At 36.9% G+C, this 18,751-nt stretch overlaps 2 protein-coding genes across 2 annotated transcripts; both read left to right on the top strand.

The window, feature by feature from the left end:
- Positions 1-7,154: 7,154 nt before the first annotated feature.
- On the top strand, positions 7,155-10,914 carry LOC141445467 (uncharacterized). The gene is made up of 3 exons (XM_074111310.1): positions 7,155-7,384; positions 7,939-8,936; positions 10,723-10,914. The coding sequence occupies exon 2, from the start codon at positions 7,948-7,950 to the stop codon at positions 8,932-8,934; it is 987 nt and encodes a 328-aa protein (XP_073967411.1). The 5' UTR covers positions 7,155-7,384; positions 7,939-7,947; the 3' UTR covers positions 8,935-8,936; positions 10,723-10,914.
- A 1,421-nt stretch (positions 10,915-12,335) lies between these two features.
- On the top strand, positions 12,336-17,807 carry Rbm13 (RNA-binding motif protein 13). Its single transcript, XM_074111309.1, has 8 exons — positions 12,336-12,449; positions 12,529-12,575; positions 12,658-12,801; positions 13,110-13,292; positions 14,897-15,026; positions 16,085-16,285; positions 17,218-17,289; positions 17,699-17,807. The coding sequence occupies exons 1-8, from the start codon at positions 12,435-12,437 to the stop codon at positions 17,795-17,797; spliced, it is 891 nt and encodes a 296-aa protein (XP_073967410.1). The 5' UTR covers positions 12,336-12,434; the 3' UTR covers positions 17,798-17,807.
- The last annotated feature ends 944 nt before the right edge of the window (positions 17,808-18,751 follow it).

The raw sequence follows: 18,751 nt of genomic DNA, 5'->3' as shown, positions 1-18,751 counted from the left end.
GATTTTTATTTATTTAAAACTACAAAATTTTGTAGTATTGCGAGTTTTATTCAGTAAATGATATTTTTATCAAAATTATGTTACTTAGAATCCAGAGCAAGCTTTGAATTGTCTATGGATCACTACCTTCACGCTATTTAAGATAAGGTATTACACGGTCATAATTATTTCAAAATTATTTTTGACTATCGACACAGAATAAGTAATAGTACAGCCAGTGTCTAGTAGTTCTTCTTCTTCTTCTTAACAGGGTAATTACATTACTTCCCTGAATATGGCAACTGTCTAGTAGTTTTTGCCGTTGTAATAATAAAAGAAGATGATTGGTTTGTAATTTTAAAAAAAGCCGTCAAAGAACGCATAATATATTCGCTAAACCAACCCCAAGCCACAGCCACAACACATCACTCCTTCTGCAACTAATGATTCAGTACCAGCACCAGCTCAATCATTGACTAACTCGACATCCACAGCTCCTCAACCAGTAGGCAGAATGATGTACCAGAAATCAGATGTAGCCCCATTTAATGTACATGTACAACGATTGCAAATCTCAGAAAATGACAATTCTCTCTACACCCAGTAGTGTTTGGGAAATTTCTAAGGAAAAATAATATTTCCCAAATTGTTAATGGGAGCCTGAAACGCATTGGAAGAAATAGAGTGACTATTTCTTTCAGCGATTTTCAACCTGCCAATAACTTTTTGACCAACCCTGCCCTGTCAGCATCCAACTACAAGACATTCATCCCGACTTTCTCTGTCACCCGGTTGGGAATTGTACGAGGCGTTCCCTCCGAGTGGTCAGAGGAAGAAGTATTTAGAGAATATCTCTGTTCCTATAGGCTGTGGACCGATATTAAAAGTTAGACGACTAAAAAGGAAAGCTATTGAGTCAGGTGTCAGTGAGTTAAAACCTACAGAGTCAGTGGTACTTACCTTTGATGGCCAAGTTTTGCCCAAACGCATATTCATGTGCTATGCAGCACTACCTGTAGACCTATACATATATCCTACTATACAATGCTACAACTGTTGTCGCTTTGGGCATGTCAGAGGTCAGTGCCGCTCAACTCCCAGATGTTACAAATGTGGTCAGGGACATACTGGAGAAAAATGTGAAGTTGATGATGAGCATATACGATGTTGTCTGTGCAAAGGTTCTCACCTTGCTACTGATAAAAAATGTCTAGAATTTGAGAGACAAAAAAATATAAAGGAGACCATGGCTAAGAGCTGTGTGTCATATTTTGAAGCTAATAAACAACACCCTCCTATCTCAAAAATTTCATATGCTGATGCATTACTCAGTAATAACACTAATGGAACAGAAAAGGATTTCTCACACTCTAGTCCAACTACATCTTACTCACACACTAGCCCAACTACATCTTATAAGAAAACTATCTTTATGAAACCTCGCTCCCCACCCCAATCTAGATCTAAAGGATATGATGTGGCAGCGCATAATGCCTTGACAAGGGATTATGACATGCCCGTCACTAACAAAACTATTTATAAATCTAATGAGACCACTCAATCTGTGAAAGAAATAATTCTATTGATCATTAAGTTACTGTCCCAATCTGGATTGGGTAGTAGTATCTCACCGTCCCACGCTGCCCCTATTATGAATTTTTTCACTCAACTCTTAACCGATAATGAACAGCCAATTTCAAATCCTTCAATGGAACTGTAGAAGTATAATTCCAAAGAAAGCTGATTTACTCTATTTAATAAATAAGTTTAATTTAAAAATTATAGCCTTGCAAGAAACTTGGTTAAAGCCTTCATCCAATTTCAGGATATCAGGATTTTCTTGTATAAGAGAGGACCGCTCTGATGGATTGCCGGTGTTGCTTTGCTTGTAAAGCATGGCATTCCTTATTCACATATTCCTCTTCCTGCTCATAACAATGATATATCTATAATTGCTGTTTCCGTTAATAATATCTGTTTTGTCTCATTATATATCCCTCACCCTTCTTCAACTATTTATAATGAAGTAAATGACATATTGTTACTGCTTCCGAAGCCTCTTATTCTTCTTGGAGATTTGAATGCCCAACATCAATCTTGGGGTAGTTCCACCACCAATTCCTATGGCAATCTAGTCATTGATATGATGGACTCCCATAATCTTTGTATCCTAAATGATGGTTCTCCCACCCGACGAACTGCACCTGGAGAGGGAATAAGTTGCCCAGATGTTTCTATTTGTAGTCCAAATTTATTTTCTTCTTTATCCTGGAAGGTCTCTCCTCTTTCATTCGGAAGTGATCATTTCACTATTCTTCTGTCATTTCCGTTTAATAACTCTCCTACTCAAAAGAGTCCTCCTCGTTTAAAGTACAATTTGAGTAACGCTAACTGGGACACATTCAAGGAACATCTTGATCAAAAAATTTCCTCTCTTCCTTCAATCGAACACAGCGACGAAGCCACATGTGCAGCCGCTCTGGCAAAGATAATGGTCGAGACTGCTGATAATGTTTTTCCAGTGAAAAAAGTAGGAGGAAACAACATTCCTTCTCCTCCATGGTGGGATTCGGAATGTACTGCAGCGGCCAAGAGGCGAAAGGAGGCTGAACTTGCTTACAGAGAATCTAGCACCAATGAAAACTTTGATTTTGTTTTGGAGGAAATAGACAAGACAAAAAAGCTTTTTAAAAAAAAGAAGTTTGAAGGTTGGAGAAACTTTTGCTTATCTGTATCTCCTAATACAAACCCTTCTGTGGTTTGGAATAATATTAAAAGATTTCGATCTGCTTTTAAAGAAGACTGTTCCTCCAACCTTCCTTCTACATTAGCAAATGATTTTCTGGATAAACTCGCTCCACCCACTGTTCCTGAGTTTATTCCTTTACCTCCAGTGCTGGACCTGAGCGGGCTTAATGGTCCATTCACACTACCAGAACTCAAAGGAGTCATTTCTAAAACTAAAGATTCAGCTCCTGGACCAGATGGTATACCATATTCATTCTTTACCCATCTAAATGATATTCCTCTTCTATACTTCCTAAAACTAATTAACAAAATATTGATATCTGGCGAGATTCCCGAGGCTTGGAAATGTCAAGATGTTTTACCTTTCCTGAAACCAAAGAAGGAACCTTTTGATGTGTCTTCTTATCGGCCTGTAGCTCTGTCCACTGTCCTAATGAAACTTACGGAACATCTGGTCAAAAATCGCCTAGAGTGGTTTATTGAAACTAACAATATACTTAGCCAAAATCAATTTGGTTTTAGGCGTGGCAGAGGTACCATTGATAATATAGCTGTTCTTATCACGGACATTAGACAAGCATTTTCCGATGGCAATACTTTGATTGCAGCATTTATGGACATTTCAGCAGCGTACGATAATGTCATTATTTCTCGCCTCCATAAAAAACTTCAAAATCTTAAAGTACCACTTTTGCTTTCCAATTTTATTATAAATATGCTATCAGGAAGGTGTATTAATCTTACCGTAGATGGCACTAAGAAATCTAGGCTTTTGTGGAGAGGGTTACCTCAAGGCTCGGTTTTAAGCCCGCTACTCTACAACATATACAGCCATGACCTAGAAGATACTTTAGGTACAGAGGTTAAAGTTCTGCAATATGCCGATGACTTGCTTGTATATTGCTCACACCGAAATTCTGAAATGGCTTCAGTTTGCTTAACTGAATCCCTTAATCACCTGAAAAACTGGCTGGATGACAATGGCCTTGAGATTTCCCACTCTAAGAGCGTCGTGGTTCCTTTCGCCAGGACAAGGGTACCGCCTGTGGTTTCTGTCAATTTTGATGGCCACCCATTCCAACGAAAAGCTTTACACGTTTCCTTGGTGTTGTGTTGGATTTTAAACTTACTGGTGTTCCCCACTGCGACTATACTGTAACTAAGTGCGAACGACTTTTAAACATGATACGATGTCTTTCAGGTGTCTGGTGGGGTGCTCATCCATTTTCGCTTAGACTCCTATACAACGCTTTGATTAGAAGTAGCATCGATTATGGCACATTCTTATTAATCCCGGGTCAAGTTAATGGCTTTAAACGTTTAGATGCTGTCCAGTCCAAAGCTCTACGCCTGATCTGTGGTGCAATGAAATCAAGCCCTATAAATTGCCTACAAGTCGAATGTGTGGAACCACCTTTACATTTAAGACGTCAATATTTGTCAGATAAGTTTTTATTTCGCTGCTTTCAAAATTCCAATCATCCCCTACGATCAAGCCTTCCACTATTAAATAACTCTTTGACATCATCTAGTTATTGGTCACATAAAATAACTCCGTGCCTTGTGAAAAGCTATCAAAGGTACAGGTCCCTACAATCTCCAACCTATCACTATCCAGAATATCCCCTTTTCTGTGATAATTTCTCTGCCCTTACTTTATCTCCTGATGTTCATCTCAATTTAGGAGTAACCAAAAATGATATGGACCCTAACGTTAATTTCAATTCTATTAAAGACGATCGGTGGCATAGCTGGCATCATATATACTCTGATTCTTCCAAACATGCGTCTTTTGGCCATGTGGGGGTTGGGGTGTACCATGCTCAATACAAAATTAGTCAGAAAATTAAACTCCCTCCTGAAACGTCAGTATTTACGGGAGAATGCTTTGGATTACTTAAAGCCGTGGAATATATCTTACTTGCCAAACTCAGAAAAACTTTGATTATAACTGATTCAAAAAGCGCTCTTCAAGCTCTTAGTAAATTCCCATTTAACTGCAAAGTAATATTCCCTGTCATTATCAAACTAAGAACTCTCCTTGCTAATTGTTCTGATTTGGGGTACTCAGTGTCTTTTGGTTGGGTTCCAAGTCACTGTGATATTTCTGGTAATGTAATTGCTGATCGGCTAGCAAATGAAGCTGTTAAAGATGGTGATCTTTTTCCATATAAGAATTACAGTCATGATCTGGCCGCTCTCGCTGGTTCATCTCTTAGAGAGAGCTGGAGAGAGAAGTGGATTGAAAGTTGCCAGATCAAGGGCAAATATTATTATTCTATTCAACCTAGCATTCCGTGTAAACCTTGGTTTGGCAAATTTAAATTTGGTAAGAGAGCTACCTGCTGCCTTATCCGTATGAGACTGGGTCATGTTTGTACTCCCGCCAGCCTTGCTAAATTTAAACTGATCGAGTCTGATGTTTGTGAGTGTGGCTTGGGCATTGCAGACACTAATCATATATTTCTCTCATGTCCTCTCCATGACAACTCCTTCCTTTATGAACAGCTTACATCCTACAAGGTCCCATTACCTACATCCATCTCTGTCCTTTTAGCCTCTAATGACATAACTATATATAACTTATTGAACATATTTATAAATAATAATGATATTAAAATTTAAATGTGTTCCTCATCTCACTAAATTTAATTTATCATGTGTACCTATGTAAAATACTTATCTTTATTTCTTTCGTTTTTTTTTTTTTTTTTTTTTTTAATTTTATTTTGAAACGGGCATCGTACAAATTTGTCACATTAGCCCATAGGGCAAAACATTAAATAACAAGAAAACAAATTATGTACATCTCACAATTGACGATTAACTAACATATCTTATCACATCAGCCAACCTGAAAAGCATTAACGCCATGTCTGAAGCCGGCTGAGCTAAAATACCCACAAACATTCCCGTGTCATAGGTACTTGCTCAGGTCAGGCATAGATATTCTTTGCGAACTTACGGCCATAGTAAATCAGATAACAAGTTCTTTAGCATATCTCCATCTCTCAACATCTTAAAAACATAAACACATAATTCTTCAACAACTATTTTGCATAAAACTTTAACCTTATCTTCCAAATTTCCCTCCGAGTTTAAAATATCCCTAACCTTCCTAAAAAAATATTGAAATGAAAACTTTTTATTACGTGTGTCCTGCTCTTTCCCCGAATTAAAATCTAAATCTATAGTATCCTTTGCATTATTCGAAGATTTCACGTTTGACTGCCTTCTCTTCGCTTGTTTTTTACGTCTTTTTCTTATCTGGCTTTGTCTTGAGATTGAAATTGAGGAGTCAGATGCTACTTGCTTAAATTGATCTTCTGTTTCATTTATCAAAGAAGGACTCACCTGTCCTAGGGGAATCGGAGTCTCAGTTACTGTAGACTTATTAGTGCTTTTTAATGCATCGCTGTAAGAGTATAAACCTGTTCCTATTCTTATGCGGCTGGAACATTCAGGTTTGCTATAAGAGTGGTCATTTTTAACATAATTCTGCTCATTCTTCTTTTCACTGTGTAAAAAAACAGCCTTCTTATAAGTGCAGTTCATTCTTGACATTATTTGTCTTACTTCTTTCTCTTTAATGAATATAGGACAAGATTTATCTAGGGCCATATGGGTCCCCTTACAATTTACACATTTAAATGTCAAATTTCCGCAATTTCTATGTCCCAGCCCACATTTAGGGCAAATAATCTTCTTTGTGGGACAAAATTTAATTAAATGTCCAAATTTCCAGCAGCCCGAACACTGCGATACTGGGAATGTATAGGGTTCAACTTTGAACCTACATCCATAGCCGTAAACATATGAAGGTAGAAAAGAACTTTTAAAACAAAGACGAATTGTCTCGCAATCCACCCATTTTCCATCTTCAGACAACCGTCGTAAACGTATCGCCGATATAATGGCAGCATCTGCCGTCAAAATAGATGGAATGTCTTTGACATCAACATCTAAATCAATCTGTTTGAGGATGCCAAAGCACTTCTCTCCTTCGGTAAATTCACATCTGTATCCCAGTTCAGTCATTTTTTCTGAATCAATCAGCTTTTGGGCATTCTCTTTGCAATCGAAGACCAACAAAACTTTGAGAGAGCTTTTATATTTAATCTTAAGAATACCGCCAATGGCCTCTGCTCTCAACAGTTTTGCTAACGCTAGTTGCTTCGGTAACGCTGCTTGGGCCGATAAATACACCTCAATACCTTCTACGACATCCATCATAGACATTTTGCTATTGGGTGTTCGAGGTCTCTTGCGCGCAACAGTCGTGAACCCCTCATCCTCATCGTTGTCGTGATTCACTTGTCCGCTATAGATCTTCGGCTGATTCTTTCGTTTTAATCCCATGTATCTTCTCCTGTTGAATTCCGTTTTCCGTATTCCAAATTCCGTATTCTATTGATTATGGCTCAGAGTCCTGTCCGAAGGGATTATACACTGGATAGGATGCCGTTTGCGGCAGCCACGACTCACAAGTTCAGAGAATATTAATATTTAGAATTTTTTGCGGCGGTGGTGTGGCCACCCCAGCCCAGCAGTACTGGTCACACCACCGCCGCCTCCTCATTCTGCTTTTTGTGACAGTCACAATAACGCGCTCTCACAAGAAAAAATAAGAAAAAACAGCACAAACAAGAAATTTTTGGTAAGTAAAGTAATTATTGAAGTGCTAAATACATAGTTCGTTGGGTGTGTGCAACTTAAGGCCGATCCGTCTAGGGTCGAGCCTTCCCAGGGACGATCAGAGAGGATCATCTTATGCAGCGATAGCGTGCATTTCTTGGGAATCCATTCCCTAATCACGAAGGACGCCCATTAGGGGCACCTACGTGATAATAACCCTGGAAGGATCGGAAGGATCACAATGATCGTGTTCGAGGAACTAAGATCAACCATCGCGCACACACCCATCTACATCTTATAGATCGGTCGAAGCGGTGGTCGGCCATCCTAAATCCCTCGCCTCATCTCATGTAGGCATCAATGGGATCATTGGTTGTTAAAAAAAAAAAAAAAAAAAAAAAAAAAAAGAGACCATAGACACGGCCACTGCTAAAAAAAAAAAAAAAAAAAAAACTGAAAAAAAAAAAAAAAAAAAAAAAATGGCTGCACTGACGCAGCCATAGCGCCTCAACTCGTAACGGTATAGTAACGCAAACGCAAAAGTTTGACCAAACTAAATCTTGAATATATTTTCAGATTGAAATAATGTCTCGGCGAAGGCTAGAACCAGACCTCAATACAATTGCCAAACGGCTTAAGACATTAGAAAATAAAGTTAATGTGGCCGATACCTCCGAGTCAGAAGACTGGCCGGTTGAATTCTTGGACTCATCAGAAGATGACGGCGTTGCCGACGATCCTATCCTCGAACAAAACGAGGAAGTTAAGGAGGAGATTGTCAAGATCGAGGATGACACCTTCAATATTCCGGACGAAATCAGAGTACTCCTTGGAGATGTTCAAGATCCCTCCAAGAATCTTGGTAAGAAAATAATCCAGGAGCTGTCTTCAAAGGTTGAAATGGTCCTCAAAGAGGGTCTTAAAAAAGAGGAGAGGGAGACCATCACTAATCGCAATAATGCACCTGAAAATTGTCAATTTTTGGGAGCTCCCAAACTAAATGCAGAGATAGCTGCGACTCTCAACTATCGTCAAATACAAGGGGATAAGAAGATGGCGTCCAGACAGAACAAGATTGGCACCGCGCTTGCTGCCATTTTACAAGTAACGGATAACATCATTAAGCAAGGTGATAAAGAAAACGTGGTACCACTAATTGACGCCATAAACCTTCTTGCTGATTCACAGCATTATGACACCAAAATGCGAAAAAGTGCTATAATTCCGTTACTGGACAAGAAATTATTGAATTTCCTAAATGATACACCTAACACCCTTGATGGTCATTTATTTGGAAAAGACCTTGGAAATAAAATAAGGCAATATAAATCTGTGGGTCGCCAGGGTGCAAATATAAAGGCAAAAAACTTCATATCCAACCAAGCCAATATATCACAGAGCCAAAGACCAAAACCAGAAGGGGGGCAATACAATGTAAGCGGAACGAACAACCCCAACAATTACCGCAAAAACAACCAGACAAAGAAATTCAGAGGAAAATTCAATACAGACAAGACACAATTCCAGTCCAAAATGAACAATGTGCAACGCACAGCCGCTTACAAGAAATAAAGGTAAGCACTAACCAGTTTGTGGAACGCTGGACTGCATTAGGAGCAAATACAACGGTCTTGGAGTGGATTAGAGGATATAAAATCCCCTTAATTACTGACCCAATCCAATCTCATACTCCATCTAACAACAATTTCTCCGCAGAAGAAATCCCTATAATCAAAGCATGCATATCTGAATTACTAAATAACAAAGTGATTTCTAAAGTAAAAAATACAGAAGGCCAATACCTCTCTAGAATATTTACAGTCCAAAAACCTAATGGAAAACACAGACTTATTCTTAACTTAAAAGCGTTAAATCAGTTTATTGTAGCACCACATTTTAAGCTAGAAGACTTAAGAACTGCCACTAAATTATTGGATAAAGATTCCTTTATGATAACCATAGACCTGAAAGATGCTTACTACTCCATAGCGATTAATAATTGTCATAAAAAATACCTTAGATTCGTTTTTGAACAAAATATATTTGAATTCAATTATCTACCCTTTGGGCTTAGTACCGCCCCCTATGTTTTCACAAAACTGATGAGGCCAGCAGTTGCTCATCTGAGATCCAAAGGTTTCCAACTAGTAAATTACTTAGATGATTTCTTACTAATACACACTGACAGTAGAATCTTATGCCAACAGACAAACTTTACTATCAATCTTCTACAGAGTCTGGGATTCACTATTAATTTTGAAAAGTCCAGTTTAATTCCAAATCAATCTTGTAAGTTCTTAGGCCTCATGTTGCAGTCAAAAAATATGACTATTGGAGTTCCGTCTGAAAAAAGAAAAGAAATTAGTAACAAAATCAAGACACTCTCCCTAGCAAGACAGTGTAAAATTAGAACACTGGCTCACATAATCGGAAAATTAGTATCAGTGTGCCCTGGCATAGCGTATGGCGTGGTATACACAAAAGTATTTGAGCGGCATAAGGTACTTGCATTACAAGAATCAGGTGATAACTTTGATGCACTCATGGACATTCCCAGTTGTTTTGAAAAGGATTTCCAATGGTGGCTATCAAACATCAAATCTTCAGTAAATCCTATACATTCGTTTAACTTCAGCCTTGAAATTTACTCTGATGCTTCTAGAGCAGGTTGGGGAGCTGTGTGTGGCAAGGATAAAGTGTTTGGCCACTGGGATGGAAATGACAGTTCCCACCACATAAATTACCTCGAATTAAAGGCAGCTCTCTTATCACTTAAACATTTCACTCACTCACTCAAAAACCAAGAAATACTATTGAGAATAGATAACAGAACCGCAATCGCATGTATTAACAAAATGGGAAGTACTCAATATACTCATCTTAACTACATTTCTAGGGAGTTATGGCAGTTCTGTGAGCATAGAAGTCTATGGGTATTTGCCTCATACATTTCATCAAAAGATAATTTAGCTGACCCTGAGTCTAGAAGATATCTAACAAAAAGGGACCTAGTTCTGTCAGATCAATCCTTTGAACACATTACAAAGCAATTTGGTATACCTAACATTGACTTATTTGCATCAAATACAAACAAAAAATGCAATACATATGTTTCATGGGGACCAGACCCTGAAGCAATTGCGGTGGATGCTTTCACTATAAAATGGGACAAATATTTTTTTATGCCTTTCCAAACTTCTCATTGGTATTGAGGTGCCTACAAAAAATTAAGGATGAACAAGCGGAAGGTATTCTAATAGCTCCTCTTTGGCCAGCCCAGCCATGGTTCCCACTGTTAAACAAATTAAAAGTGTCTAACTTTATAGAATTTAAAGCTAGTAATTGTTTGTTAAATTTTAGAGACCTCCATCGGCAAGATCTTACCCTGGTTGCTGTGAAGCTATCAGGAAAGCCTACATCATCAAGGGCATATGGGAAACAGAAATAATTCTTGCATCAATAAGTATTTCCACAAAGAAACAATATGATTCTGCGCTTAAGTTATGGTGGATTTATAATAATAAAAAAGGTACAGACCCATATTCTTACACTATCCCCATATAATAAATTTCTTGACTAAAATATTTAATAATGGGGCATCTTACGGAACCCTGAATTCTGTAAGATCTGCCTTATCTCTCCTACTGGGACAGAATTAGGAACAAACGCCACTGTCAAGAGATTCTTTAAAGGAGTATCTAAGTTGAGACCAACAAGACCAAAGTACAACAAAAACTTGGGACCCAAATATAGTATTAAACTTCTTGTCCAATTGGTTCCCTCATGATAACTTAGACTTACAGAAAATTAGCAAAAAACTTGTAACATTAATAGCTTTAATTACGGCCCACAGGGTGCAAACACTGTCCTTAATTCGACTCTCAAACATAATCATCCTAGAGGACCAGGTCGAAATTATGATAAGTGACCAAATCAAAACTTCTAGCCTAGGCAAACAACAACCATTGTTGATACTCCCCTTTTTTCGATCAAACCCAAAGATCTGTCCAGCCACATGCTTGTGTGATTATATAGATAAGACAACACCACTCAGAATAGATTCCCTGGTAGATAAACTATAAGTAAGTGGATTAAAGATACACTAGGAGACAGTGGTATTGACATCAAGACCTTCTCCGGCCACAGTACAAGACATGCAGCTACTTCTGCAGCTCTTCGCTCCGGAGTTAACATAGATATTATTAGAAATACAGCCGGATGGAGCAAATCATCTGAAACCTTCGCAAAGTTTTATAATAGACCTTTAATACAGGACAATTCTGCCTTTGCTAGATCTTTTATAATTTAGCAATAAACCTAAGATTGTTACTCTTAAGATATACGAATTTATTATTAAACTCGTAAGTTAGATTTAATTAGCATCCTGCGCGATGTGATACCTAGACGGGTATACTTACAATTGATATCAGAATAATAAAGTGATTTTTTATTTTAAGATATACAAATTTTAATCATTTTTACTCTGTACATCGATCCAGTGTATAATCCCTTCGGACAGGACTCTGAGCCATAATTGTACAATCAAACGAACTTACCTGTGATGTTCGATTGTAATTATGGTGAGGAGTCCTGTCCGAAGGGAGCAACCCTCCCAACCCATCCCTTCTCATTCAAATGATTAAAATTTCGCGCCTCTCTGCACTTGAATGAGGAGGCGGCGGTGGTGTGACCAGTACTGCTGGGCTGGGGTGGCCACACCACCGCCGCAAAAAATTCTAAATATTAATATTCTCTGAACTTGTGAGTCGTGGCTGCCGCAAACGGCATCCTATCCAGTGTATAATCCCTTCGGACAGGACTCCTCACCATAATTACAATCGAACATCACAGGTAAGTTCGTTTGATTGTACAATTTCGTTTCCTTAACCTTTACGCGTCTGTGGCGGATGCGCAAGCCGCGCGAGCCAGAAAAAAAAAAAAAAAAAAAAAATAAAAAGGGATCTGTGACCAAATCTCATCTGTCAAGCACAAGCACGTCAACGTCACATACAAATGCACATGTGCGTGAATATGTAATTTACACGAACATTTTTATTAAATAATAGTTCAATATGCAGCACGACGACGTACGTATTCTAACTTTATCACCTTTGAAAGTTTTATATTTATCCATAGCTGTAAGTATTAATATCATTTAATATTCAGGTTGTTTGGGCCATCATCAACAAGACGCATTGTTCACACAAAGTAACGTAAGTATGGCTGTAATTACAATAGAAAAACTGTAGTTTGTTTTGAAATTACTAATACTAATCTCATTTACGCCTGTTGCAGAACCCAGACTCAACAGTTCTGTCGAAATGAATATAACCTCACAGGATTGTGTACCAGAGCGTCTTGCCCTCTCGCAAATAGCAAATATGCTACAATCAGAGAAGAAAATGGTATTATTTACTTGTATATGAAGACTGCTGAACGGTAAGTTTCTTATCTCATAAGATAGCGGGCGCGGAGCAGGGGCAGTTATTTTGAAATAAATAATCTTACTAAATTTAAGGATTGTTTTAAATTTTGTATTTGTTTCTTTTTCTATAATTGTGTCTCAGTTCTGTGCTTACGTCTTCTTGTCATCTTGTAAATTTACATAATTTTTTCACACATCATTGTACAAGTTGACAATGTTTGTTTATTGAATTTGTTTCCTTGTTATCAGATTTTCTAACCATTACAAATGTTATTGAGTAATAATTACACCCTTTAATTTTCATATTTTTTTGCAATTCCAGAGTAATGTTTCCAGCGAAACAATGGGAAAAAGTGAAGCTGTCCAGAAACTTTGAGAAAGCCATCTACCAGATAAATGAGAACCTCTTGTATTGGCCTGCTTTCATCAAAGCAAAATGCAAGCAAAGATTTGTGAAAATAACACAATACCTAATCCGGATGAGAAAGCTTAAACTGCGGCGAGTGTAAGTTGCCCTTTATTTTTTTATGGATCAAATATTCTTTATTCATCACAAAGCTAAGTTGCCCTTTTACCATTATTTTATAAGATACTAGCGACCCGCCCTGGCTTCACACGGGCAAAGTAAAAAAAAAAAGGCCAAGTGCGAGTCGGACTCTCGTACGAAGGGTTCCATACAACATTAGACATTAGCATAAAACAGCAAAAAAACCATGTTTCCTGTATGGGAGCCCAACTTAAATATTTATTTTATTTTAATTTAATTATTTATTTTTAAAGTACATTTGTACAAATAAATATTCTGTGAATATTTCAAGCAACTACCTGTTGTCGTTATTAATATTGAGCAAAAAAAAACACGTTTGTTGTATGGGAGCCCCCCTTAAACATTTATTTTGTTCTGTTTTTAGTATTTGTTGTTATAGCGGCAATAGAAATAGATCATCTGTGAAAGTTTCAACTGTCTAGCTATCACGATTCATGAGATAGTGCCTAGTGACAGACAAACAGTGGAGTCTTAGTATTAGGGTGCCGTTTTTATTACCCTTTGGGCACAGAACTCTAAAAAGGTCTCTAATCAAGGGTACTTCACACACATTTTTCAGCTCAATTTCCCAAAAACTACACCCGGCACGCACGAAACCGGGGCGCGTCAACGTAGAGTAAATGCATTTTTTTGGTTAGATTGATATTTTTAATTTCGTAATATCTTTTGAATAGAATATCCGATTTGAATAATTCAAAAAGTAATCTACAGGTATTGAAACCGTCTTGTATCTAAAATTATTTATTTGGATAAGGATTAATACAAAGGTATGGATAACATGGTCTGGATTTTAGTCTTCATTTCTGTCAACTTTTAAAATGTAAAAAAGTAGTTAGAGTGACATAACTACAATAGTTGGACATATGGTATCGCAAAGTTTTTTGTAGATCTTGATGTATTCTTTAATATCCTAAAACATTTTTTTGTTCTATAATCAATAGTTTCTGCAGCGCATGCAATGAAAGATGTTTTATGGCAACTTTATTTATACTTTGAGTTACATTACTGTAGTTTTAGAACGTAACCCTAATTTTTTGTGTTAATAAATATAGCCTATGGCACTGAAATAATTTAGCATTCTAATAGCGAAAGAATTTTTAAAATTGGTCCAGTAGTTTTTGAGTTTATTATTAACAAACATCCAAAAATCCAAAGTTTCCCACTTTATAATATTAGTATAGATAGCAAAATTACCCAAAAAAGTGGTTGGTCTCACAGCAAGTTAGTAGAAAAGCATATAAGTACTAGAAAAACTACAAACTGAGTATATAAGAGGAGATATGGCTTGTAAACATTTTGAAATTGGCATTAGTATACCTTTGTGGTGAATTTTTTTTATTTGGTCCCAAATCAATTATTTGAAATTATAAAATTAAATTATGTCATTTGTGTTTTACTAATTGCATAGTTTGAGATAATGTGATAAAGCATGCATTACAGCATGAAGGAAGAGTAACTGGGTTAAATTTTAAATCCCCTCATTTTTTTGTTATTGTCTTAGGTAAGTTAGCAAAAAATAAAAAGTAAAGCAAAAAAGAGTGAAATAAAACTAAAATTTTCAGGAAGGAGTTAGTCCCAATACAACGTAAGATAGAGAGACGTGAAAGAAGAAGAGAAGAGAAGGCATTAGTTGCTGCCCGAATAGATAATGCTATAGAGAAACAGCTCTTGGATAGGCTCAAGAAGGGCACAGTAAGTATATTTCACGGTTACATATTTGATTATCGAAAGTTAAAATACCTACGGGTAAAATGTCGATGTTCAAAATATCGACTGTATCGAAATATCGAAAATTAAAATAACGAAAGTTTATATTGTCGAATGGTTAGATGACCTACATCCAATATGTCGAAAATATATAAAAGTGACGTCGAAAGATATAAATATCGAAGTCCAAAATATTGAAGTACAGAGTATGGAATATTCTATGTATGAAATATCACGTGACAGGGTTGACGGGTCGTAGGGTATTCCGCTTAGTTGGGACGCTTCGCGCCTTGACGCAATACTAACCTAACCTAACCTTTTGAACATGAATTACCAAAAAAATTTGGTTCGGTTAGGTCAGAACTGTGACCACAACAACAACTAGAAAATACCTAAAAAATACACTAGACTAGATTATGTAAAATAAATGATATTAAGAGAAAGGAGCAATAAATAAAGCAGATTTGTATGTACGAGTTTAAGTATATATGATTAAAATAATTTACTTTTCGCTTCTCATGCTCGTAAAGTTCGTATTTATGCTGGAACTAGGCGACATAAAATGACTTTTTATGTTCTAGTGCATAAAGTAGAATCTTCGTCTAAGACCAATATGTCAACAGGCACAAACAAAAAAGTTTCTATATTTTATTTTATATTTTATGTAAAACTAAAAATCAATCAAATAAATCAAAATAAACCAATATAACTAAAAATTTATAGTTATATCATATAGCAATGCATGGAAAATAAAAGGTACTTAGTAAGTGAACAATTGTTTCCACTGTTGCTATTTAATTTCCTCTCAATAGAAGTGAAAACAGAGTGTAAAACTCGAGCATTAAACCCATTTTCCACTCAACGTGTCTATCCACCCTCACCTCTATCTACTATTTTTTTATGTTTTTTGTACTGATATAAAATTTAGCGGCAGGTATGTTTAGGGTTGCAGACTTCAACTATATTTGTTCTTCGGGCCGCCAGTCAAAAAGGTTAAGAAGCACTATCTAAATCTTTGTTAAAAATACACATCTCTTTCCCAGTACAATGACATCTACAACTTCCCTCAAATGGCATTTGACGCGGCGCTCAAAGCAGAAGAAGTGTCCAGCGAGAGTGAGAGCGAGAGGGAAGAGGAAGAAGAGAGGGAGATGGAGTTAGAGCCCGAGCTGGAGAGAGAATTGCAGGCTGTGGAGGATACAGACGAGTTCGTGGAAGCTGACAGTGATATAGATAGTGATGAGGTTTGTTGTGTCTTAAGTTGTCTTGAAATCCGTAGTCGCTGGTCAACATCATACTAAGAGACTTCAATTATTTATTTATTTAATTTATAAAAAAAATAACGCATTTAACGTATTCACTGCCACCGACGCATATATGCGTTTTCGGAACTTCACCCAGTGCCGCTGTCATAATTATTCATACATCTTGAACGTGTGCGTTGGTGTCACCTGTGGAAGTCAATGCGTGAACATAGTACAGTACGGTCAGTATTTTGACCCAATAAAGGATAACTATGGCCCATATGAAAACCACATAAAAGGGTCTAATAAAAAACAATTAAGCATAGGTGGTTAGCTAAAACTAGTCATATAGCAATGTATCATTGTTTCAAAACAATAGCATCACCTGGAATGAGTTGTTTTCAATGGCCAAAGTCACCCTTCAGGGTTAAAGTAACCCGATGTTATGGTACGGTCAGGGACTTTAAACCATGAGCCATCATGAAACGTTTTCAAATGAAAAGTCATTACGATTTTCCTTTTTAATTAATGCGATGTCACTATAACGTTTACTGTGAAACAGTTCCATGGTGGCTCATGAATTAAAGTCCTTGACTGTACTTGAATTTTTCTATTTTTTAATTCTGAAACATATTTAATCATGAATTAATGATGATTTGCATACAATTTCAATTTCAAAAACCTGGAAACAATTTGTACCTACTCTATGGTACAGACAAAGAAACTGAATCATTTACTAGCGTAAAATGTTTTCGCAGAAAGTGTCCTGTTGTCATTCCATACGTCTGACAAAAGAATCATCACAAAACTGATTGTGAATAGTCTCAACCTTAGTTCATGATTCAGTTTCCTGGGCTGTAATTATCTACTTGTGTAGACAGTAAAGTTGCTGGGTAAAATGGCTTTTGTTATAAATAATGTTTTCTTTTCAGGAAAGTGATTCAGGACACAAAGAAGGTGCTGATGTTGGAAGTGATTTTGAATCTGAGACTTCTGATATTGAGGTATGTCGCGAGTTGGATTTTCGGCCCCTATTTCTTTAAAGATTACAGCGATTACAAAGATTACTCAACTTAAGGATATATAGAAGATTCAAGACATTTTTACCTGACACTCTTCTCATCCTAGTTTCTGGCCAACCAAAGAGCTTTGCATTGAGTTATTATATCTTACCTCGTAATTTCGCGTCTTGTTTGGAATTGTGATTTCGTTTGAAGTTGTTTGTTTTGTTATGTGCTTGAGTTCGTGTGCTAAAAATGGTCATAATTGGTGTGACGTACTTTATGGATTCATTTGCAATCAAAGTTAATGAAACCCATATTACCCTCGATTTTATTATCAACCCTCTTACATATATGTCTCGGGTGAATGGCGCGCTTTTGCACTTTATTGTAAAATCTACTTTTGTTTCAGGATGTTGCTGAGACGGTAACTAGCAAGAAGAAGCCTCGGGTGGAGATTGAATATGAAACTGAACTGGCTAGTGTGTCTAAGAAGAAAATAAAACACTGAGTAACTTCAATGTGTCTTTGTATTTATTTTGTTTTTTTTTTATTTTTATCAATGAACAGATGAATCCTCAGATTACCTAAGGGTACATGCTCAAACTTTTTTTGGACTGCAATAGGTAGGTGCAGACTGACCAATTTGGATTATTTCCGGTAGTTTCATTGGCTGTTCCTTCGAAGGAACTATTGCGTTTTTTTTCGCACTAGTTCCTTCACCAGAGATGAAGGAAAAACTGCGTTTATTTTTTTGCCCTTGTTCCTTTGCAACAACTGAAGGTGCTATTGCGAAAGGAACAAGGCGAAAAAGTAAAGAAGGAACTGCAAAGGAACAGCCAAAGGAACTACAGTGAATAATCCACCAACTTGTCTGTGAATCGAAATTATAGATTAATGATACAATGGTTCAACGAATGACTAATTAAGTCAGTATGCACGAACTTCAGTTTTCTCCATTTTTGCCAATTTGTTCCGACAAAACAAAATAAATTTGTTCGATTCAAACGAAAAACAAAGGACTGCCAAAATATATTTCATTATTTATCACAACAGTTGAGTGGGCCAAGCCTGCCAGTACTTTTCATTTCCTTACTAAAGTGTAAACTCGAGCATTAAACCCATTTTCCCCTCGACGTGTCTATCCACCCTCGCCGTACCGGCTCGGGTGGCTATATGAACGCCTCTGGTAAAATGACTCGTTTTATGCTCTTGTTGTACAATCTACTATTTATTTTTTTATTAATTCAAAATGAAGACAACAAACACATGGTCCAAAATTACTAAACACGAAAATACTTAAAAAATATGTAAAAAAAACTGAAATTTTAAAATAAACATTGAAAAAAGATACATGACCAACATGAGACTTATCTTCTGCTGTTCAGCACCTGGGCAAAGTGGCGCAGTACCTCCCATAGACGTAATGTGGGGGTGTTTTTTTTTTCTCATCCAATCTTGTAGT

Source organism: Choristoneura fumiferana, chromosome 2 (assembly GCF_025370935.1).
Source record: "Choristoneura fumiferana chromosome 2, NRCan_CFum_1, whole genome shotgun sequence".
In the NCBI taxonomy this organism is placed as follows: Eukaryota; Metazoa; Arthropoda; class Insecta; order Lepidoptera; family Tortricidae; genus Choristoneura; species Choristoneura fumiferana.
The sequence above is the reverse complement of the archived record's forward strand: the minus strand, read 5'-3'. Positions and strand labels throughout refer to the sequence as shown.

Bases quoted from the DNA above. Each gene is read 5' to 3' on its own strand.
- Rbm13 (XM_074111309.1), top strand. The intron at 16,286-17,217 runs GTTTGTTGTGTC...TTTTCTTTTCAG, and splicing joins GTGATATAGATAGTGATGAG to GAAAGTGATTCAGGACACAA. The intron at 17,290-17,698 runs GTATGTCGCGAG...CTTTTGTTTCAG, and splicing joins CTGAGACTTCTGATATTGAG to GATGTTGCTGAGACGGTAAC.
- LOC141445467 (XM_074111310.1), top strand. From the start codon at position 7,948: ATGTCTCGGCGAAGGCTAGAACCAGACCTCAATACAATTGCCAAACGG.